The sequence below is a fragment of the Zonotrichia albicollis genome, chromosome 14 (assembly GCF_047830755.1).
Source record: "Zonotrichia albicollis isolate bZonAlb1 chromosome 14, bZonAlb1.hap1, whole genome shotgun sequence".
In the NCBI taxonomy this organism is placed as follows: Eukaryota; Metazoa; Chordata; class Aves; order Passeriformes; family Passerellidae; genus Zonotrichia; species Zonotrichia albicollis.
Window position 1 is genome coordinate 16,496,173 of NC_133832.1, and position 21,692 is coordinate 16,517,864.

The window sequence follows — 21,692 nt, forward strand, 5'->3', positions numbered from 1 at the left end:
GGTGACCGTGCTGATGCTGGGCTGACTCAATGATCTGAAAGGTACTTTCAAACCTCAGGGACTCTATGATTAATGAACAGGCTTGAATGTTTACATTTACTCCAGAAATGCCTTCTACTGCTGGGGTCAGGTATCCAGCATGACCACAATGCCCAACAACCTCCCAGTGCTGCAGGCAGGGGCCAACATCACCCCAGTCCCAGCCCTGAGCTCCCACTGCCAAATCTGAGCTGGCTCTGGCACACACCTGACCCCAGAGCAGCACTGAACTCTAAAAACAACCTCAGCAGCAGAATTTGTAGCTGCCAGGTCACACACCCCACCTGGATTACCTTACAGCTGGGTATTGGCTGAAACCTCCCCATTTAGCTGTGAAACTCTACCCAGGACACTCCCCAGCTCCTTGGTGAGATGCTCTGAAAGGTCATTAAGTGATAGAGGGAATGAGCCTTCCAGAAAAGAGCTGCATTTTTAAAAGCCTCCTCAAGAGAATTAGCACTTAGGAAAGAAAGAAGATGGATTGAGCACAACAGGATTTGTACAAAAGTACCAGCTCCTCTGGGAGATGCTCTTATAAAGTGCTCTCTGTACAAAAAGAAGTCATTGTACCAAACTCTGCAGAAATGGGAAGTGCTTCAGCTGAGACCTAGAAAAAGTCTGAGAGAAAACACCATTAACTGATGGTCCTCAGATTCCTACTTACACAGGAAATACTGCCACACTCACACTTTTGGGAGACTGAAGAACTGAAAATAATAAAGGAAAAAGTTTTGGTTACAGCAGGAGAAAGCAAGGAAAGCATCTTCCATTGCCTGGACCTCACTGCCAACAGAACAGGCACTGCCAGGACATTGCCAGGGCACTGCCAGGGCACTGCCAGGGCAATGCCAGGGCACTGCCAGGACACTGCCAGGACATTGCCAGGACATTGCCAGGACACTGCCAGGACACTGCCAGAACAGTGCCATGATACTGCCAGGGCACTGCCAGGGCACTGCCAGGGCACTGCCAGGACACTGCCAGGGCACTGCCAGGACACTGCAGGACACTGCCAGGGCACTGCCAGGACATTGCCAGGACACTGCCAGGGCACTGCCAGCTCCACAGACTGGGGAGTTTGGTTTCCAGGGCAGACACTTCCCCAGTTGCTGCCTCTGACAGGGCTGGGGTGACAGAGCAGCCCTGCAGGGCCTGGCTGTACCATCCCCCTGAGGCTGGGTTTGCTGGTGAGGAGGCAGAACTGACACCTCCTCAAAGACAAGCTGCAAATGCTGAGCATTAACTAAAGAGCTGGGCAGGGTTTTGGGTTTCTTTTCCCCTGACAAAAGTTGTTTTATACCTTGTGTTATGGTTTGGAGTGTCTGTGAATTGAGGACACCAAACTGGCTGATTCTGCTACTGTGAAATGACATTTATGTGGATAAAATTAGACTTGATCAAGTTCCTACAGCCAGCACTGACTAATTCTGTGCATGTGCAGAGAAGCTGCAGAGGGAGTTACTCTCTGAAGTATTCAGTTGCCTCAATTAACAACCATTTCACCTTCAATATAAAAAACACATCTGAGCTCCAACCTCTCAGTCCTGATCAACTCAGATGTTGTGTTTGAGCTAAGAGCTGATTCCTACCTGGGCATCACCTCACACTGGATTACAACCTTGACCTGCTTTTAAACACAGACATCATCTTCACCTCAACTGAGACACTGCACCTGCAGATAATGTTTGTATCAAAGGGAAAAAACCCACCCAAGGTAAATAGAACTGACATTTTCAAAAATGCATTTTTATCAACTTTTCATTGCTTCACTTGATGCATTAGATACTTAAATGGAAATGTACTTACTGCTCTCTTTCTGGAACAACCTGTAATCCAAGGCACAGTAAGGTTTCCTGAAATCTGCAGAGGGGAAGGAGGAAACAGAACAGAAAACAAGAGCAGCTTAGGTTGATGTGAGAGCCAATACTGAGACTTCAGCACTGTGCATTCAATTCTGACACCAATGTCTGTAAACAGGTTAAGACTGAAAACCAAAGTCCCACTCACCTTTACTGCCAAGAATTAAACATTGTTTCTTTGGGTGAGGGCAAGATAACACAGTGACAACTGGGGTGTTCCTGTACTTTTGGTACCCCAAAACTTGGATTTCACAACAGCAGTTTCCTTTTCCATCTGGCAGGATGAGCAGACTGGAGTCAGACAAGGGCTGAGGACTGAGCTGCCCTCACATCTTTTCCAATTGCTTCACTTTAGCTTCCAGAAAAAATGCTCTCGTGTTTGTCACTGAGCTGTTCAAGGTCTCATGTTAAAGGTCTGAGTACCAGCAGAAACTACAGGGATTTCAGGATGGAGAAGGAAGGAGAAGGGGTGTGAAGGCACAGGAGAGCTGCTTCCATTCCTGCTGCTTCTCCATCATTCCCAGAGGTCAGACTGTACTAAATAAATCTCAGAGCATTTTCCCTGACCATCTGAGGGGTGTCATAGCCTGGAATATTTCAGGCTTATTTAAGATTCCATGCTCATCTCCTGCTGCAGACAAGCAATGCTTGAGAGACTAAACACAGCTCTGGAGAGATCAATCACCTGTGAGGAAAAAACCTGTGCACTCCTGACTGACCCAAAGTGCTCTGAGAGTTTCTGTGTTTGCAGAGTTCCTCACTGAAGGCTCCTGCAGCACAACAAGCACAGCAGCCCTGCTACAGGTGGCTGCTGTACAAACACAGAAAACACTTTTATTCTTCAAGCTTTTAGCTGGAAGCACTTGGAGGTCACCCAAAGTCAGACACTTTCTCATGACAGCACAAGGAGGGTTGAGGGGGATGAAAGGAGCACCCTCCCCTCTCAAGGACCATTAGGGTTTGAGCCTAAAATATTAATTTCTGCACTGCACACACTTTGTCTGTTGTAACCCCTGTATCCCACACAACAGCTTCACACCACAGAATCCACTGCAAAGGCACCCTGAGGAATCACCCAGGTAGCTCCTTTTCACTCTATTAAAGTCGGCTACAAAAAAAAAAAAAAAAAAGTGATTTTCTATGGGAATAAAGCAAAATCTACCTGGCAGAGCTTTAAGGGTTGCTGGGAAGACAAATGCACTCAGCTCTGACAGGGACAGGGCCAAAACCAGCCAAGTTCATCTCAAGAGAACTCCCTGGAGTACAACATGCACAGCACTGCTCTGAGCTGCCCTTGTCAAGGGCTGGGCTTGGGAACAGAGTAAATAAAAATACAGATTCTCAGCAGTGCTGCTGTCCCTTAGGGTGGGGGGAGAAACCAAGACTAACTCCCACCTCAGCCTGGAGGACAGCACAGGAACCTCTGCACTCCAACACACCCAAAGTCAAACTAAGGCAAGCAAGTAGGCTGAAGAATTTGTTTACTGAAACTGCTCAGGCATTAAAATTGATCACTTAATTAAATTTAGTCTTAAGTTACACTAACATGAATTTGATTAATTGAACCAGTAAGGAAGCTATAACTAATTGCTAATTAGATACCCCACCAATATATGACAGTAATTGCTTCATCAAAACATGAATCACACAGTCCTGACTTTGAAGAAGCATCTGCTTGGATGTTCAACTACTCCAATAATCATTTAGCTCAGGTTTAATCTATTTTTAAACTCAAGAAGATTTCCCCAAGTTTAAGGATTTTCATCTCTGTGCTGATGGATAAACTAGCTAAACATGGGCAATAAATTAACATAAACTGGCTACAAAAAATGAAATGTCATCCTGTACAAGCCTAAAAGGATTCAAGCACCTTAGGAAGTCTGTAATACCCAGAAGTGTCACCTCAGGGGCTCACAGGGTGTGAGCTCACAGCAATAAGGGAATTAACAGCTTCCTGCTCAGCTCTCCCAAGGTTTAAAACTCTGGAATGACAAGGGATATGACAGGAAACAGAAGCTCCAAATCCAAAGAGCAGGGTGTCAGACAGGCAAGGAGGTCAGCTGGGGTACAGATGAATTCCTCACTTATCAGAAAATCAGGTGTGTTGTTACAACAGGGGGAAGTAAAAAATACCCCAAAACAAAATTCCAGAGATCTTATTCTGATCCATAAAACACCACACAAGCAGGTAAAATATCATCTACCATGAACTGTTCTAGCTCTTCAAAAAGACTCAGTTCCTACCCCATAAAACCCCCAAAACAAAGTTATTCTTAATTTCACTTAAAAAAAAATTAAAATAGAAGAAATCAATCTCTCTGATGCTTTTTCAAGAGTGAAATAAAGCACTATGAGCATACAGCTGATGGAGGCATCAGTAATGGATTTCCCTTCCTGAAACTTTATAAAATGCCTTTAAGCACTTTCACCAACCCTTTACTGGATCTGCACATTTACAGCTTTTCCTCTCCTGTGAAACTGGGGTGGCAAAACTAAACAGCATTTCAGGAATTCTATAATTCCTGAAGTAAGTATACTCCTATAACTCCTATAACTACCTATAACTCCTGCAAGTAAGAAAAGTAACAGCAAACACTGAGAGACTGTGTGAGAGCAGAGAACAGCTCATCTGATGTGAATCTACTCCCCAGAATTTACCCTCTGTCCATCAAACCTCTGCTTTACCCAGAGCAGTAATAATTCAGGTGAAAACTGGCACTGACTTGGACTCAGAAGTTTTCTTTCAAATGTCACATGAGATAGGAACAAGTCAGGAAAAAAGGAAAAGAAAAACTAAAAAAAAACTAAAAAAAACCATGATTCACAAAGTCTCGTTCTCTACCCTGGTGAGCAAAGCACAGGGAAAGCTGATATGCTGTCGACATGGTTTATTTTCAGGAGAAAATAAAAAGGCAATAACAGGCAAGTGCATGCAGGTGACACACACAGAATCACATTCTGTCAGCCTTAAAAGACTTTTACCTCAGTATCTCCAGGCTATGTCATGCCAGATGGTGTAAAAATCCATAAAAAATACCAATCTGGATGTTTCCTGCACAAGTATCTCTCCCCTTGTAATACCAAAAACTAAAAAAATGTGTCAAGTGCTGCAGCTTCTCCTAAACATCCTTTAGTTCTTCAATGATCTGCATTTAATTTCCCCTCAGTATCACTAAAGGGATTTTAGTACAGGAAAAGGAATAAAGGGATTGAATGTAAAACTGATTATTTGAATTGATGCTGTGGGAAAGGAAGCTGAGTTAACTCCATCACAGGGGATCCTAATCCCTGACAGAACACAGAGGCTGCCACCTGCACAGGGGGTACTGGATTCCAGGCTGACATCAATGGGGTGAGCAAAGGCACAAATGTCAGCCTGAAACCACGTCCTGTGCCACGTGTGATGTGCTCTTGTGCCACGTGTGATGTGTGCCCACAGGAGAACACCCAGGGAATGGCCATGGCACGTGCTGGAAAGCCAGGGCAGCACAACCACCAGCTCATGGGTATGACCCTCCTGCAGCCAAAATTTAGCCTGGAACCCATGAAATCCTCACTGATCTTCACCATATGGCTACCAGGGGTTCATTTAGACAGGCAGAAGTGCTACCACACTGCAATGCTGCCTGCACTGGGTTTGAGGAGGAATTATCTCCACTGGAAGGCATAAAAGGAGCACAGCCTGCAGAAAGGTGCCACGAACTCTGAAACAGCATTTATCTACAACCTCAGCTTTGAGGTTTGAAGACAGAGAGAAACTGATGGATTACCTGGTAATTATTTTGGTTTTGTGACAGCCTCAGTTGACTTGAAGATGTAAAATGAGGAGAAAAGGTACTTCTGGCTGCGTTGGCAGGGTTATAAATCGTGCTGGACGCGGTGTGCAATGAGGTCCGTGCAGGCAGGTGGAACTCTCTGCTGTGGTACAGGAGATTGTCGGGCCCGTCGCGGGCAGGGCCCAGCTGTGCCCCGCAGCCCCCGCTGCGGCCCGGCCCGGCCGTGCTTTGGTTGTCCCCGCTGCGGCCCGAGCCGCTGCCCTCACAGTAGCGGGAGTAGCTCTGGATCTGCGCCCCCATGGAGGCCAGCTCCTCCTCGCGGGCGTACTCGTCCTCCACGTCGCCCGTCTCCATGGCGATGGACAGGCAGCTGCCCTCCAGCGAGGCCGCTTTCTGCGCGGCGCTGCCCGGCACCAGGCGCTGCGGCTGGTCCGTGACGGCCAGCGAGAACACCTCGCGGATCTCCAGGTTCTGGGTGCCGCAGCCCGGCTCCCGGGGGTGAGCCCTGGGCCCCGGGGGAACGTGCGGCGCCAGGGCCGCGGGCTCGGCCTTGTGCAAGCGCTGGCACGCCAAGGGCTCGGCCCTGCAGGGCCGGTGGCAGATCATGGGTTTCTGAGGTAACACCAGCTCCGCCGTCTGCACCGAGGAGCTGCCGTAGCTTTTCTTCGTGTGACTGTAGATGGAGTTCGCAGAATTGAGCACGCTCGTTTGCCTGGATAGAATAATGGTCTTTTCCCCCACCAAGAGGGAAGCGTTTTTACAGTGGGGCACCTGCCGTCCCAGAGGGATGTGCTGCTGCTGGAAGTCCGCATCGCTCTTGCCCGGGAGCCGTGGGACGGAGGTTTTGTGCAGCTCCGCCACGGCGGCGTTCGTGTGCTTGGCGGCTCCCGGGCGGCCCGAGGAGCCGGCGGGGCTGTAGATCCCGGTCACGATCACATCATTGTTAGAAGAGGTCCAAGAGGATTGCTGGCTTTGGGATCGAGCAATATTCACCACGTTTCTCACGGCTGCCTCCGGGGGCACGGAGGGAGTGGCGGGGGCAGTGCTCGGGGGGGTGCCCCCAGATTCCACGGCGATCTTGCTGCTCATCTTCCGCCGCTTGTTGCCAACCCACGTCTGCAAACGAGGCAGCAACGCCAACAAACACAAAACCGGGTGTCAAAGAGGCAGAAAGAAATTAGCAATTCCATTTTTAAGCAGGTCTGATGACATGTTAAGTGTTCGAGTTGAGATGTAAGTTTACAAATATGTAAAATCATGTACTGATTATGCAGTGAACATGACAGGGTGGAAATACAGGCCTGAACAATACAGGGTAGAGATCCAGGCCTCTCCTCTTTGGGATCCACAACTCATACACAGGACAAGCCCAGCCTCAATTCCAAAACCCCAGCTTCCCAAAAATCCTGATGCCTCCTGTCTTGAAGTGTCAAGATTTATTTCATTGACACCACTGTGACTGATTTCATACAGGAAAAAAAACACCCTGCCATACACTATTCTACTCTACTAATTTTTTCCAAATTTTACAAAATGTCTAATTTGAGGTACAATTTGTAACATGCAGTAAAATGTCAGTTACTGGTCAGCTTTGCAGTCCCATTCTCCTGACCAATTGTACTTAGGGAATTCATGTGCCTATTAAAATCCTATCTGCAAGTGCCAGCTGCAACTCAAGTATCATTTTGCAAAGAACTAATCACTGACCAAGAGTTTTACAGGATAAAAAGGAAAAAAAGGGAAAAAGGGGGCATTTAGGAGAAGCAGAAATGATGGGTGTAAAGAAGAGAAAGGTAAGATGGTGCTAAAATGTGACAAATGCAGGACAGACACTGGATCTGTTTCCATTCTGAAGTAAGAAAAAGTTGAAGTGCTGCAAATCAGGGCTCAGGAAGAAAACAAGGAATGATCCTTGATTGCAGGAAGGGAAATGGAGAGGGAAGGGAAACATGAAGATGGAGAGAACTGCAAGGAGAGGGGAGCTGGGCTGCCTCCTCTAGGACATTCAATCAGCACAAAAATAGCAAAGCAGCCCTGGCTGCACCATCAGCATCCAGATTCCTGTTTCAACTGCCTGCCCGCCCCAGGAGCCTGAACCCCTGCCTGACTTTCACAGCTTCTACCACCTCCAGCTGAGAAAGCAACTTTTAATGTGCCCAGAGTTCTGAGAGAGGGGAATCCAGGTAAGGATTTAGGAGCAGGGTTGTTATTGTCAATGTGACACTGTTAAACCAAATAAAAACCAACCTAGACTGGCCCCACTTGTTCCTCCTCAGTGTCACAGCAGCTCCACTGCCCTTTCTTATTTTTCCATCCAATGCCTCAGGATTTCTATTTCTGCTCTCTCTCGGACAACAGCCATTTTGTTGTCTAGTGTTTCACAAAGGGATTATTATTTCCCTTTCTGTGGAATTCATAGACTCTGGAAGAGCTCCTGTTAGCACTGGGACATTCTTGTTTTATAGGAAAAGAATGTCCTCACTGTGAATAACCACAAAGGATCACAATATTTATGATTGTGATGTGGAATACAAGTATGACAGAGTGCATAAAAAAAAAATTTCCATAATTGTTCCCCCAAAATTATTAATTTATAGAAACTTATTTAGCTTAAAAGTAGTTTCTTAATAACATTACCTTGCTCTGATATAATGTATCATACAAAGTTTCTATAGGGCAAGCCATCCTATAATTTAATAAATAATAACTTAAAAAATCCCAACAAACGACAACAAAAATCACTCTTTGTGCAACCCAGGCCCCTGCTAAATTCAACAGTCATGTGAAGATATTTCAGTGAAAACAAACTCTAAATAGGCTCTCTGGGTATAAATAAATGTCACACACACACACTGAAGTCTAATCTACGACAAGGATAAAGTTAGAGACTCCAGACCTCTCTATATTTTATGAAAAGCAATGAATGTGTATGCTTAACAAATCTGGAAGGCCTCAGTACTCACCCTGACCACGCTGAAATCCAGTTTAGTTTCTTGTGCACACTGCAATATGAGCTGAAAGCAATTTTTACTTTGATTTGTCATTCCATTTTCATAGTACCGCTGCAATATCCTTTGTTGTTCTACAGTAAACACAGAACGCAGATTCATCTGAAAGGAAAAGGAGACACTGAAAGCTGGGTGGGAACTGAGCTGAGCAGGAGGCACAGCTCTCATCTGTGCCTGTGATAACGCTCAGGACTGACATGTTTTCTCTACAGAACCTTTTACCAACACTTCCTGACTTTCCAGGAAAGCCTCTTGCAATCAGAGCTGTGTCAAGCTGAACAGTGAACTGGATGTTTGGAACAACAGAGACTGCTTTGCACAAATAAATAAATATTACATGGTATTGCTAAGCCCATGAGGCTCTAGTTTGAAAGAGAAAGTTTCACCCTTAAAAATGTAAATGAAATAAAGGCATTAGGCAAAACAGAGAAACATCAGCAGCTCCAATATTGGCAGGTCTGTTTCCCACCCCTAACAACAAAAACCAGATACAATTTGGTATAAAATGAAGGTGAGTGACACGAGTAAAGTTTCCATTGTCTCCAACTTCAGCAATTCCTGCACTCCACAAGAGCCAATCCTTCTGCTGTGTCAGTACTGGCACCTCCAGCTGCAAAGTCACAAGGATCAAGGACCAAAGACCAATCTGGGGGAAAGCCCCCAGGGAAGGGCTTTGGGCAGCCCTGGTGCTGCCCACCCAGTTTAACAGAGGAGGGACACCCATGTCCCAGGCTCTGCTGCTGTGACACCCCATGAAGACTGGAAATCTGGATTTTTAAGAACATGTAAGGGTTGTTTTCCTGGGATATAACCAATGCTGGCTTCAGGACCTTGGGATGTGTTCCTGCTCCTTGGCTCTGTCCAAAGTGGTGTTCTGGAACAGCAGAGGTGAATAACGATGGGTATTCAAAGTTCCAGCAGCAAAAACCCCACTTTAATGTTACAGCCTATTGTTATCCTGTTTTCCCAGTTATTGTGTTTAATTCCAATTGTCAGGAACTTTGTAATTGGTTGGGAACTTTCTTGCCACTCAATTCATTGGTGCTTGTGTGTGCACAAGCTCAGGCTCTCTCTTTACACAGGTGTTTACATCTTTTCTTTGTGCATTCTCATGGGGCAGGCTTCTTATTTTTCATAGATGCCTTCTTGCAAGAATAGACTGTTATGCAAACTGATTCCCATTCTTATGATTCTTTCTCATGGGAACCTAACAGGGTAGCTGTTAATTCAGCTGAAATAGCAAGGGCTGATTTTACAAGGCCTTTCTTTTATAAGGTTTTACCTCTACACAACAGTGCTCAGAAGTCAACCAGGACAAGAGGCCTGGGCTCCTCCTGGGCCAGCAGCAACTCCTCAGGTCAGTTCCCAGCCCTGGGTCCCCCTGAGCTTCACTGTGAGGACACAGGAGCTGGCTGGACAGGGCAGCACTTTGATGAACACATTAAACCAGACATTGCTTTGTTATATGTGAAAATTCATGCCCTGGCTTGGGAAAGGCAAACATTATTGCCAGTATTATCAATATTATCAAGCACACAGCAGAATCCTAAGAGCAAACTGGAGCTTGGTGCTCTTGTTACACAATCTACACAGGCAAAGAATGCAATCCTCTGGGTCGATATCAGACAAGAAGAGCCTCATCATCACAGATTTCCAAGGCAGGGCCTTTTTTTGTCCCAGACAGGAGGCCAGCAGCTGAGACAATGCAAGTGCCAGGAACAGCCTGCATCCACCGTGGTGCCTTGGGAAGCAAAAACGTCACCAGCCCCAAGTTATTTTAATGCAGTGCATAAATCACAAGAATACAGAATGAACCAAAGGAGAAGAAACCTGCCAACATCCAGTAGGAAAATAATGAGGATGAGGGAACCCTTCGTAGGCAAGCAGTTTTGAAAATTCTGAATGGAAAGGAGAGGGATGATCTACTGAATCTTTGCACAAGAGCTGCTCCTATTATAAAGCAAATAAAATTATTAGGGGCTCAAAAGCATAAGTAGACATCCAACTGCTTTCACTTTATTCTCCAAGATGATATACCATGTAATGGTAATGGATGTTAAGAGTTCAACAGGCCTGTATAAAGAAAGAGATTGTTATCTAGAATTTGGAGTAAAATGCTTGTAAGCCAGAGCTTTGACTTCAGAGTTTACTTTCCTCTCTATGTCAACAGGCAATAGAAAAATCAGTAATTACCAATTTGTAAAAATTACTGTTTCTTTGAAATAACAGATAAAATAGAAGATGATTTTTCAATTACATTTTTTACCTCAGTTCTCAACTCTTCTTCCCCCTCTCAATCCAGTGCATTATTAAACACAGCACCAGCTGCATTACAAGTCAGGTTTGCCCAAGTTCTGCCTCCCCCCAACATTTATTCAGTCACAGCCAGAGCTGGCCAAAGGAGACTCTTGCTCTGAATAATCTACTCCTTAAAGAAATTTATAGCAAGCAACAGAGGAGACAATTATTAGTCCATTAACAAATCAATAAAGTTCATCATAATCTACTTTCTCATGTTGAGAGCTGCCTCCAGATCTCCCATGTGGATACACAATGACAAGGCCACTGAATGATTTACATCACTCTGAAAGAACACAGAAGAGTTAATTTTGTGATTCTTTTTCCTCCTGGACAATTGGCAGCTCCCAGCTTCCACTCCTGTCTACTCCTGTTTCAGTGCTCCTGTTTTATTTAGTGGAGCTCAGTTCCCACAAAGACCTCATCAGAAACAGCTCTGAAACTTCATCTGTCCAGATCCTGCTGAAGTCACCCCCAAGCTCCAGCATTTCCATACCCAGGCCCACCTCACCCTGCTCTCCAAACAATTCACCAACTGCACTGGAGACTCTCCAATGGCAAGATGAATTTTTAAAGCCAGACCTGATGACCTGAGAGGGAAGCCATGTCAGGTTCTTGACATGTTTTTTAATTATGTGGATTTCTGTATCCAAGGTCACTTCTGTGTTAAAATGCTTTCATTGTTGTATTTGACATCTGTAATTTAGATAAAGACAGGGTGGAGCATTTTGATTAAATCACTTGAACTTCAGATAAACCCTTGAGCATTGCATGACAGGCTTGGTCCAGCTAAGCTCAGGAGAGGTCATGCTCTGATTTAATAACTCTTTTTTACAGTGCATTTTAATCACTCAGGAACTACACCTGCCAACCAAAGTCCTGCTAACATTCCTTGGTAGCCTCTGCCTTGAATCCAGTAAAGCAGAACTCAAAGGTTCCCTGCAGAGACCATTAGAAACTGATTTAAATAAACAGATTAGAGGTTCCTCCAGCCACAGAGTTATGAACTGAGTCATAACTGCAGTTTACATTACATCATCTAAACCTTCAAACAAGCAGGTGAGATTTATTAAAGCTTTTTGTGTCATGGATATACCAAACCTCAGTCAACAGACAGTTCTGTACCACTTCCACTGATTTCACACCAGTGTGAAGGATATCTGGCAATATTCTGTCCCTGGCAGGTTCAAAGCTCTCTGATTGGTATTATGTCACCTGTAAATGCAGATGGAAATCAGTTTGCTATCAGCAGTTCTGAAGTGCTGATTCTGAATATCTAAAGCAGTACCCTGTGTTGAATAAACCAAAGGATAGGTGTTTGGGAGCTCCCCTGGAGAACCACAGAGTCCAGAGCCATGCCATTCATCCAGGAAGAGCTGGATTATCTCTGCACATCCCACCTGCACAGGCAACAAGTTCTGCTCACTGCCTGTGCCTGACACACCTGGGAATTCACCTACACTGAGAATATTCACACAGCTGTGAGAACAGAATGTTACTGTCTCTGAGACAAATTAATGCAGGATATGTTCATCAAAGGATTACACTGATTATTTTTTGGGGAAGTATTACATGTTCAGCATCAGTTTTCATAATTAGAACAAGAAATGAGCTCTTACATTTTCTTTAACACAGGAAGTAACTTGCAAAGTGCTAAATTAACTGAGCATTGAGGCATCAGAATGAAAGGAATGAGCAGGTCATTCACCTCCATCACAGACTATTATCCAAAACAACCTCAGTCCAAGGGAATAAACTCCTTTTCCCAATCTGTGCACCTACACAGCACTCCAGTCTCTTCAGGATTTCTCACCTTTGTCTTGAACCTCAGACTCCAAGTTAGAAATCCACATGGATTTTTATCATAATTTCATTTTGATCTTGACTTGCCAAGCTTAGCAAACAAGCCTGTGAGCTTTTGGGAAGCCAGGTGTCCAGCTGGTTGGCAACACATTGGCACTGAAAAGAGAGTTTGTTACAGAAAAGAACTCTGTGAAATTTAATAAAAATCAGGTAAAGCATTATGCAAACAAATTCCATGAATGTCAGTTGAATTTTCACTTTAATAAAAGACAGAGGTGGCAAAGCTGTATTTAAGGATTCAACATCTGCCTGCTGTGATAAAATGCAGCAGCTTTGGCCAAGTGTGTTGGTGTCTCTGGCAGTGCAGAGAAGAAGCCAGGACAGCTGCAAAAGCAGGGTTTCCAAAGTTCCCCTTGGCCCTGCTACCTGTCCCAGGCCAGGCATCACTGGTAACTCTGCACTCCCACGGTCTCACCCCTCAGCCTGCTGTGAACCCAGCAATATAAAGATGTTTTTTCACTGCCTTTCTGAACTGAACGCCAATTTAAAAATCTGCTCATTGTAAGATCCCTCTGCTGTGTCGTGGTTTGGGAGGTGTGAATGGAGTCCAAGAGCTGTCAGGCACTGGGGACACTGGGAGATCCCAGGCTGTGACTGAAAAGGACACAGAGGGAACTCATGGCCTTCAGTTTGTCCCAAGGACAATTCCATGGACACCCTGTGACCGTCAGCAGCTCCCCAGCAGATGGCATTGGGGTTGTTCTTACAGCTGAACTTTTTCAGGCTTCTTTAGTGGCTTGAGCAACTTCTCCCCAGTATTTCCCTTCCATCCCTTCTCTGGGAACAGTGAGAATGAGGGGAGAGCACGCAGAGCTCCAGCAGAGCTGGTCCTGAAGCCGTGCTTTGCCTCATGGAACAGGGACTCAGTGCACAACCCAGCCCTTCCAACCCATTTACTTCATCCAACATTCCAAAATCAGCATCTCTCCAGGGAGACCTGGTGAAGCCAGGTCATTCCTTTTTAGCAACTAATGGAAACAACTCAGTGTCAAGGAGTACCATAAAAGAATGAACTATAAAGAAATGGGGAAAAACAATGTAACCAAATAATTCAGGAGTTACTGAGCTGTTACTTGAGAGATCTTGGGAGAAAATAAATAAAAAATAACGGAGCAGCATAAGAAGGAATACTAATTTCTGCCTACAATGTACAGCAGTATGGCCTTAGCCTCCAAAAGTCCTTAAATGTTTGCATTCCTGAATCAAGTAAACATTGACAAGGTAAATCTTTATACTAATACTAATTAATTTGAAAAATAGGAAACAAACCCATAATTATACTCACTTCAAAGAGCAATAGAAACTAGTCTTGGTATCAAATTAATAATAAATAAATCAATTAACTCAGGAGTACAAGCCACCAGGAAGTAACTAAATATAAAAAATATGTATGGTATAACACATTCTAAAACTGTCAGGGATTAACACAGAATGATAAAAGGGAACAATCAGTTTCTGAGAGTTTTCTTTTTTAACTTCAGCTCCAAAAATGCATTTTCCTAGGAAAAAAGTCACCTTACAAAGACTATTTCTGTTTTAGTCCTTCCATCTGTAAGAGGTACAAGAAAATTGGCACACTCCAAATTTATGGGGTTTTTTTGTTCCCTCCACAGATCTCCAGTGGCAAAAAATAACAAGTCTTAGTGCCAATATAAATGTGAGACAAAACTGGAACTATGGTAAGAAAACTACTATAGACATAAATAAAACAAGACTGCAGTAGTGACACTATTCCTCCAGCTTTAGAAACTTGAACTGAAACCATCTCATCCACTTCCCATCTCTGCCAAAAACTCACCATTTTTTGCACAACCCAAATGGAAAGAAAACAATCAATCAACCAACCCCCCAACTTACACACTATGTGGAGATACTGGACACACATCAAGGAACAACCTTTAATAATGTGAATTTGTAGGTTGGTGCCTCTTTCCTACACAGGCCAAACCAGTTACCAGCACTCACTCTGAGGGCAGGGGATGAGGCTGATGCTTGGGTGAGTGTAATGTACACACCAGCTTGTAAAACTGCCTTTAAATATCCGTGACTCGCAGCATAATTGCTTCCCTCTCCTCTAAGTACAGCGTTTGCAGGATTGTATTACAGCCCTACCTATAAAATGCAGCCCTTTATTAGGGACAAATTAGACAGCCCTCAGTAACTTAATAACATAATAACCCATGACCACAACATTGCAGGTTTATGCATCCCATCCTGCTGTATTGATGCAAATGAGACTCCTGACTGCAGCTGGATTAGCCACATGTTTTAAATAAAGTGTGTATGTGCTTTGTAAGGCCTATGTCAGAAAAAAGGGAAGAAGCATTACAATGCAGTGTTACTCTGAACATGTGGGCTGCTTCAGGACTGCAGCTGGGAGGACACAGCACTACTTTAGGTGAGTTATGCACAGAATGAGAAACCCTGGGCTAAGCGGGCAGGGGACAGGGCTGGGTCTGCTCGGGCAGGTGAACGCCACACAGGCACTTCTAGGGGTGAGACGTCAGGGACAGCACAGCCATGGACACATCCTCCTCTTCCTCATCCTCAAACACCTGAGGGGCAAAAGTGTGGCAGCACAAGGCCCCTCTCCACCACTGGCTGTGCCTGGCACCACAGCAGGCCGATATCATGGAATCACAGAAGGGTTTGGGTTGGAAGGGACCTTAAAGTTCATCTTCTTCCACACCCCAGCCAACACAGGCAAACTGAGCCACTGGGGATACCGGGCTACTAAGGACTGAGGCACCCGTGACACAAGAGAACACAGTCTTAAGTTTTGGCAAGGTATGTTTAGGTTGGACATTAGGAAGAAACTCTTCATGGAACAGGTGGGAAGACATTGGCAGGGGCTGCCCGGGGAGGTTTGCAGTCCCCGTTCCTGGTGGCCAGGGAAGGATGGAGGTGGCACTCAGTGACAAGGGGGGCATCGGGCACAGGTTGGACTCGGTGATCTCAGAGCTCTTTCCCAACCTCACTGATTCTGGGATTCTGTGATTCCACCAGGGGATGAGGAAATTAGCAATGGCAGGAGCTGTGCCAGGGGAGGTTTAGGATCGACATTATAAACAATTCCTGCACAGAAAGAGTGCTCAGACATTGCAAAGGTCTGCCCACGGAGCTGGCAGAGACCCGTCCCTGAAGCGTTTCAGGCAAGGCTGGACATGGCACTGAGTGCCTGCTTCAGCGGGCGATGTGCTGGGGATGCCGGGGTGTTTCCCAGGCCGTGTGCCCGCGGTGTTTCTGTCCCTGCCCTGTCCCTGTGCCCGCGGTGTTTCTGTGCCTGAGGCACCCGCTGCTGAAGGGCCGCTGCCGGGCCCGGCGCGCATGCGCAGAGCGGCTCCGGCCGGCGCAGGCGCGCGGGTGCCCCCCTGGCGCGCGCGGAGCGGCTGCGCGCGCACGCGCAGTTCCCCCGGCGGCTCCCGGCGCGTGCCCGGCGCTGCCCCCCCCCGCTCGGGGCCGCGCCGGGGGGGGCGGGAGGCGCAGCAGCGCCTGCGCCCGCCGGGCGGGTCCGCGCGCGCGAGCCCGCGCGGGCCTCCCCCCACCCCCACCGCCGGGCCGGGGAGGGGGGGGGGGGGCATCGCCGGCATCATCATCACCATCACCATCATCATCTTCCTCCTCCTCCTCCCCTCCCGCCGCGCCCCTCCGCTCGGGGCCCCGCCGCGCTCTCTCCCCCCGGGAGGGCTCCCCCGCGCTTACCGTGTAGCGCGGGGCCGGCGCGGGGGCTCCGGGCTCGGCCGGGCTCGGCTGGGTCGGTCCCGGCGTCACACAATGAAATCAGCGGCCCCGATCATTAATTCTCATCATGATCGTGACGTGCGCGCAGACAGCGGCCAATGGCGCGCTGCGATCAGCGCGGCCCGGACGGCGCCCGCCCCCGCCGCCCGCCGGGGGGGCGCGCACGGGAGCGCCGGCACCGTGAGGGGACGGGGCGGCCGCAGGGCCGGCCCCGCTGCGGCCCCGGAGCCCCGCACCGCCCCCGGACCCCGCACCGCCCCCGCGCCGCGGGCCCGGCCCGCAGCACCCTGCCAGTGCTCCTGTACAGCCATCCCTGAGAGCTGGGGGCAGAGACGGGGAAGGAGCCCGCGATCCGTGTACATGTCCCCAGAGGGTGGTGCCGGCTCTGCCCAGCGACAGCACAAGGGGCAGTGCCCATAAACTACAACGCGAGAAGTTCCACCTCAACACCAGGAAAAACTTCTTCCCATGAGCGTGGCAGAGCCCTGGGAGGGTATGGAGTCTCTGGAGGCATCCCAAACCCACCCGGACACCTTCCTGTGCCACCTGCTCCAGGTGACCCCACCTTGCACTGGGTGATCTCCAGATCCTTCCAGCCCCATCCATCCAGTGGTTCTGTGGGTGCCCATCCCTGTGACCCCACGGCATAGGGCAAGTCATGAGGAGACTCCCCAGTGAAACCCAAAAAGCTCCATGATGGACCAGGCTTCATTTGCATCAACATTATGGCACTTAAGAAATAAAGCTTTTATTTCTCAGGATGGATACATTTGGTCTGGGAAGGGAGGAAATGATGGTGTGTGCCCAGGTGGGCAGTGCAGGGCCGGACACCTCCTCGGGGCCACGGTCAGAGCTGGTGACAACACAAACCTCGCACCCTCACTCCTGTGTCCTTACAGGGTCCAGGTACTGCCAGGTACATCAGTGCTAGCCCTCTTTTGGGCTCCATTTCCCCTCCAAATGGAAATCTCCTGAACAAAGAAGCAGGAAGCACCCTGCTGGCCCATTCTGATGGATTCTGTGGCAGAAATCATGTGAAACCACTGTTTACTGGCTCAGCTGTAGGAGCACTGAGAAGTCAGAAGCAGACTTAAGACCTGTGTTGATTCCAAAGCCTCCAGACAGGCCACATCCCTACTCCAAATAGTTTCCTCTGAAAGTCACAATGTTAAAATATTAAACAGGCAATTAATTTTGTAGGATGCTTTAATCAGAAGTTCCAGTAAATATTTCTGCAGGACTGAAATAAAAGAATTGCTGCTGGTTCTCTGTAGGCAGGGAGGAGAAAAGCAGACAGTGTTTATGTTTATTTTAAAATTGCAAGAAGTTGTTTACATTGTTTAAATTTTTTAACATAGATTCTGAACTAGTGGTGGCATCTCTTTGGGGATTTGGGAACACATGACCTTTAAGGTCTTTCCTTCTGAAACCTTCCCTAATTCTATGATGTAGTAAACATCCTGAATTTAATAACAGGATTTTAGGGAGACCCCATACATTTAAACCTTAAATCTTCTTTTGTGCTGCTTAGTTTCCTGGATATGTTCCCTTCCTCTGTGTGCCATCAACACTTGCCCTGTAAAGATCAAATACAGCAACCACAAAACTTCTACACCACTGCTTTTATAGAAAATAATTGGTTTGGAATTAGCTATGGAACGATTCTTAAGAAACTTGGTATGTTTTGTTCTCCTAATATCTGCACCTTGGGAAACAAAAATGGTGAGACAGTCTCTCTGATATCCCTTGAAAAATACAGTGGTGTTTGATAAAATGCAGCTTATTAAACTCCTTTAAAATGGTGAATAATAGAAAGTAATATTTCAAGGGCTCTAATTTGACTAACAATGGGCTTACAGGTGCTTTTTCTATAGTTTTCATCAAAAAACTCATAGAATCGTTCCTGAAGGAGACATGAGATGTGTATTTAAGTTGTCAAAGAAACCAGTTTGCAGACTAGCAGCCCCAAAAGAAGATTTATTGATCCCAGTAATGTTCTTTACAATATAGGAGGCTGAACGTACAGGTTAACAAAGCTGCTGCTGTTTGCAGCACAGGAGTGACAAGCTCCACAAAGAATCTCATGTTATGTATTTCCTTCCCTGCTAATGCCTCTTAAGGAGCCAAACCTTGAGGAAAAAAACTATTTCAGGATGAAATAAACCAAATATTCCTCTCCTGCTACCAGATCTAAGTGCTTCCTCCTTCATTAATGACAGATTTAAATTACCAGGGGCTGGCAGATCGGTCTGGTGGTTTAAACAGCAGCCTGGAACATGAAAGGAGCCCTTCCATGAGGGAGTCAGCATCAAAGTGAGACCGTGCTGCAGCTCCTGTGCAGGAGCTCATTAAACTGATGAGCCCAGCTCACCATTAGTGACTGACCCCGTGTGGTTCTGCCCCGGGGCCAGGGCTGGGTGTGGGCATTTCCTGCCACAGCTGGGAACATCTGCATGGCTCCCTGGAACACCAGGGGATGGATTCCACCCTCAGGAACCCAGCTGCAGCATCACACCAGTGTTCCAGAGCTTTCCCTTTTCCAGCAGCTCGTAGGGATTGCTCAGAATTCCTGGACAAGGACTTGGGAGCTGCTGTGTGACAGCTTTGCACACAGTTTAGAGCAATGGCTGCTATTTCCATTTCTCTGGCTCTTTATGGAGCCTGGAAAACACTGAGGCAGCCACAGGGGCAAACCCATCCCACTCCACAGAAGCCTGTCCCAGGAGAGCTTTACTCACTTATTATGCCATTATTTAGGGGATGTTTTAAAGGATGTAGCTCCAAACCAGACCTTGGGCTCACTTATAGAGTCAGAGGCCTTTCAAAAATGAGTGAAAACAGGGTAGAAAAGAGACCATTTTCACCTGGAATTTTTGTATTTGCAATTCTCCATCCCACTGAGTAATTTGGCTCTGATGCTGCTCCAAGGCATGAAATCATGGGGCTGCATTGCATCAGCCAAAAAGGGACCTGGATTGAATCTGTCCCCTTGTCCCCAAAGGGTCCAACTTGTGCTTGGAAAATGTGTGGAGAATCCAGTGTGGAAAAGCCTGGAGTTGATCTGGTGCTTGACCAAGCTCCTTTTGGGAACTTGTTGCTATCATTCATCCTGAATCTTTGATAAGTTCAATCCTTGTAAGAGATTTACTAAAATCCAGGTTCAAGAGTGGCCACAGGAAAACCCCACTGGTCCTTTCATTTTGTTGGAGAAGTGTATCAGCATTTCCCTGAGGAGCTCCTCAGGCAGTTCTGAGGCTTTGTCCCCTCCAAGAATGTGTCTGAGCATTCCAAAAACTCTCCTAAAGCCAAGACACATAATATTTACTGCTTCGTGTCTCTACAAGGCTCCTTATTCTGCCACAAAGGAAAGCTTGAAGTGATTTATTCTTTAAAATCCAATTTTTTTTTCACCAACAAATGTATGTCCTTCTTTTCCTATTGCTGCCATTTGATTTCCAGGGGGAAAAGTTGCTCTGAAAATCAAGTTCTTGGTAAGTTCCTTCTCTTTCCCAGGTTTTCTGCTTAATGAACACCCAAAATGACAACAGCAATGCTCATTTTGCAGAAATACTATAAAGACACACTAAATATGAGGAGTACAAGGGTGTAATTTAAAATCTACTAAATCAGGAGGTTCTGTGAGAAATGGTGATGGAGAAAGGATTACAGTGTGTAAACCTTAGGAAAAATGTTAATATGGAAAATTCCATGCAGCACATTTTCTGCATCTAAAAGCCCAGCCAGAATTAGTGGTCTTACAAGATTTACAAATTTTCTGTCTTCTTTGAACTTGGTTTTGCCATATTAATTAAAATTACTTGTTAATCCTCACCCAGTGCATAAACAAAGCTCCCATAAACTGAATCTGTAAATATGTCCTTTGTGCTGGTATGGAAAAAACAGCTGGTGCTTATGGGGAAAAAATGGAAAAGAGCCTGGCTGGGTAGATATTTTAAGGATTTGTTCCACTTTTTATCTTATTGGGATATTTTTAAGAAAATCAGGGATGCTGTTTCCTTGCATTTTTATTGCCTTTGATAATTTTTCACACACTGAGCAGGGGAAATGATGAACTCGAGGAACATCTAACATGAAATACACCAAAAATTTTTACAAAGAGGGACATAATTTCTGTATATTTATTTTTCACCCATTAGTATTCCAAGCACAGAAAATTTTATAGTACAAAGAAAAAGTTAAAATATTTTTAAAATAAAAACGCAAACAAAACGAGGCATGAGGAAGCAAAGAACCAGGGAGAGAACCATCATTAAAATAAAAAAATCTGTACAGCCTCTCCTTTTGCCATTTTTTTTCCCCTACAAGACCAACTCAATTGGTGAGATGATTCACCTAAAGGTGATGCCCAAGCAATTCTTATTTCCCATGATTTTTTTAAGAAAAGCAGCCAAGACAACTCTGAGTTGGAATCTTCAAAGCATTTATTAGTTTAGACAGCACTTTGCTTTTCTTTGACTTGTATTTCTCCAGAGGTTAAGATGATTTTTCCATGTGCTCAGGTCTCCCAACATCAAACATTCCTGAGATGGAATAAAGTCCAGTCCTTATTTTTTCTCTTATACCCCTGGCTGGGCTGAAAGAGCCTGAAAAGTGGGAGTTTTTCCCCTTTAATGTAGTGGTTGTCCCTAATTCTTTGGAATAAAAATAACCATCACCCAGCAATTCCTTCAAGTGTTTCTCTTGCTTCTCTTACCTTGCTTGATTTAGTCAAGCTCATTTTTCTCCTCAGTCACAGCAAGCCAAAGTAAGGGAAAGAAATTATACAGTAAAATAAAATGTAGGTTTAGTTCTAAAGGAAATAAAAGCAGAGATGAGGATAAAACCTTTGGAATCAATTTTACAAATAAAATAGAAGTACAAAGCGTCTGATAGTCCTCAACAGCTCCCCATTCCTGCTGAAGAGGAAAGGTGAGAATCTGAATGGTTCCAGGGAAATCCTTTCACCAGTGGTGAACCACAAGCCCCTTCTGAAAGAAAAGCACAGAACCACTAAACAATATTGACCCCACTGGGAACCCTTGAGTGCCCTGCTGAAAATGACCTCCCAAAAGTACAAGACCTCCCAAAAGTACAAGATCAGCTAATAA

At 45.9% G+C, this 21,692-nt stretch overlaps 1 protein-coding gene across 2 annotated transcripts in view; it reads right to left on the minus strand.

Moving 5' to 3' along the window:
• The window catches only part of HDX (highly divergent homeobox), a 35,909-nt gene extending 19,099 nt beyond the window's left edge, over nt 1–16,810 (minus strand). Inside the window, exons 1-5 of one of the 2 annotated variants that reach the window (XM_005488216.4) lie at nt 16,546–16,810; nt 12,794–12,939; nt 8,638–8,784; nt 5,669–6,790; nt 1,846–1,899 (exon numbers count right to left, since the gene is read on the minus strand). In XM_005488216.4, coding sequence (XP_005488273.1) covers nt 1,846–1,899; nt 5,669–6,790; nt 8,638–8,784 — 1,323 coding nt within the window. In that variant the 5' untranslated portion in view covers nt 12,794–12,939; nt 16,546–16,810. The remainder of the gene's footprint in view (nt 1–1,845; nt 1,900–5,668; nt 6,791–8,637; nt 8,785–12,793; nt 12,940–16,545) is intronic. The other variant, XM_014267915.3, reaches the window with a different exon arrangement.
• Nucleotides 16,811–21,692: the final 4,882 nt, after the last annotated feature.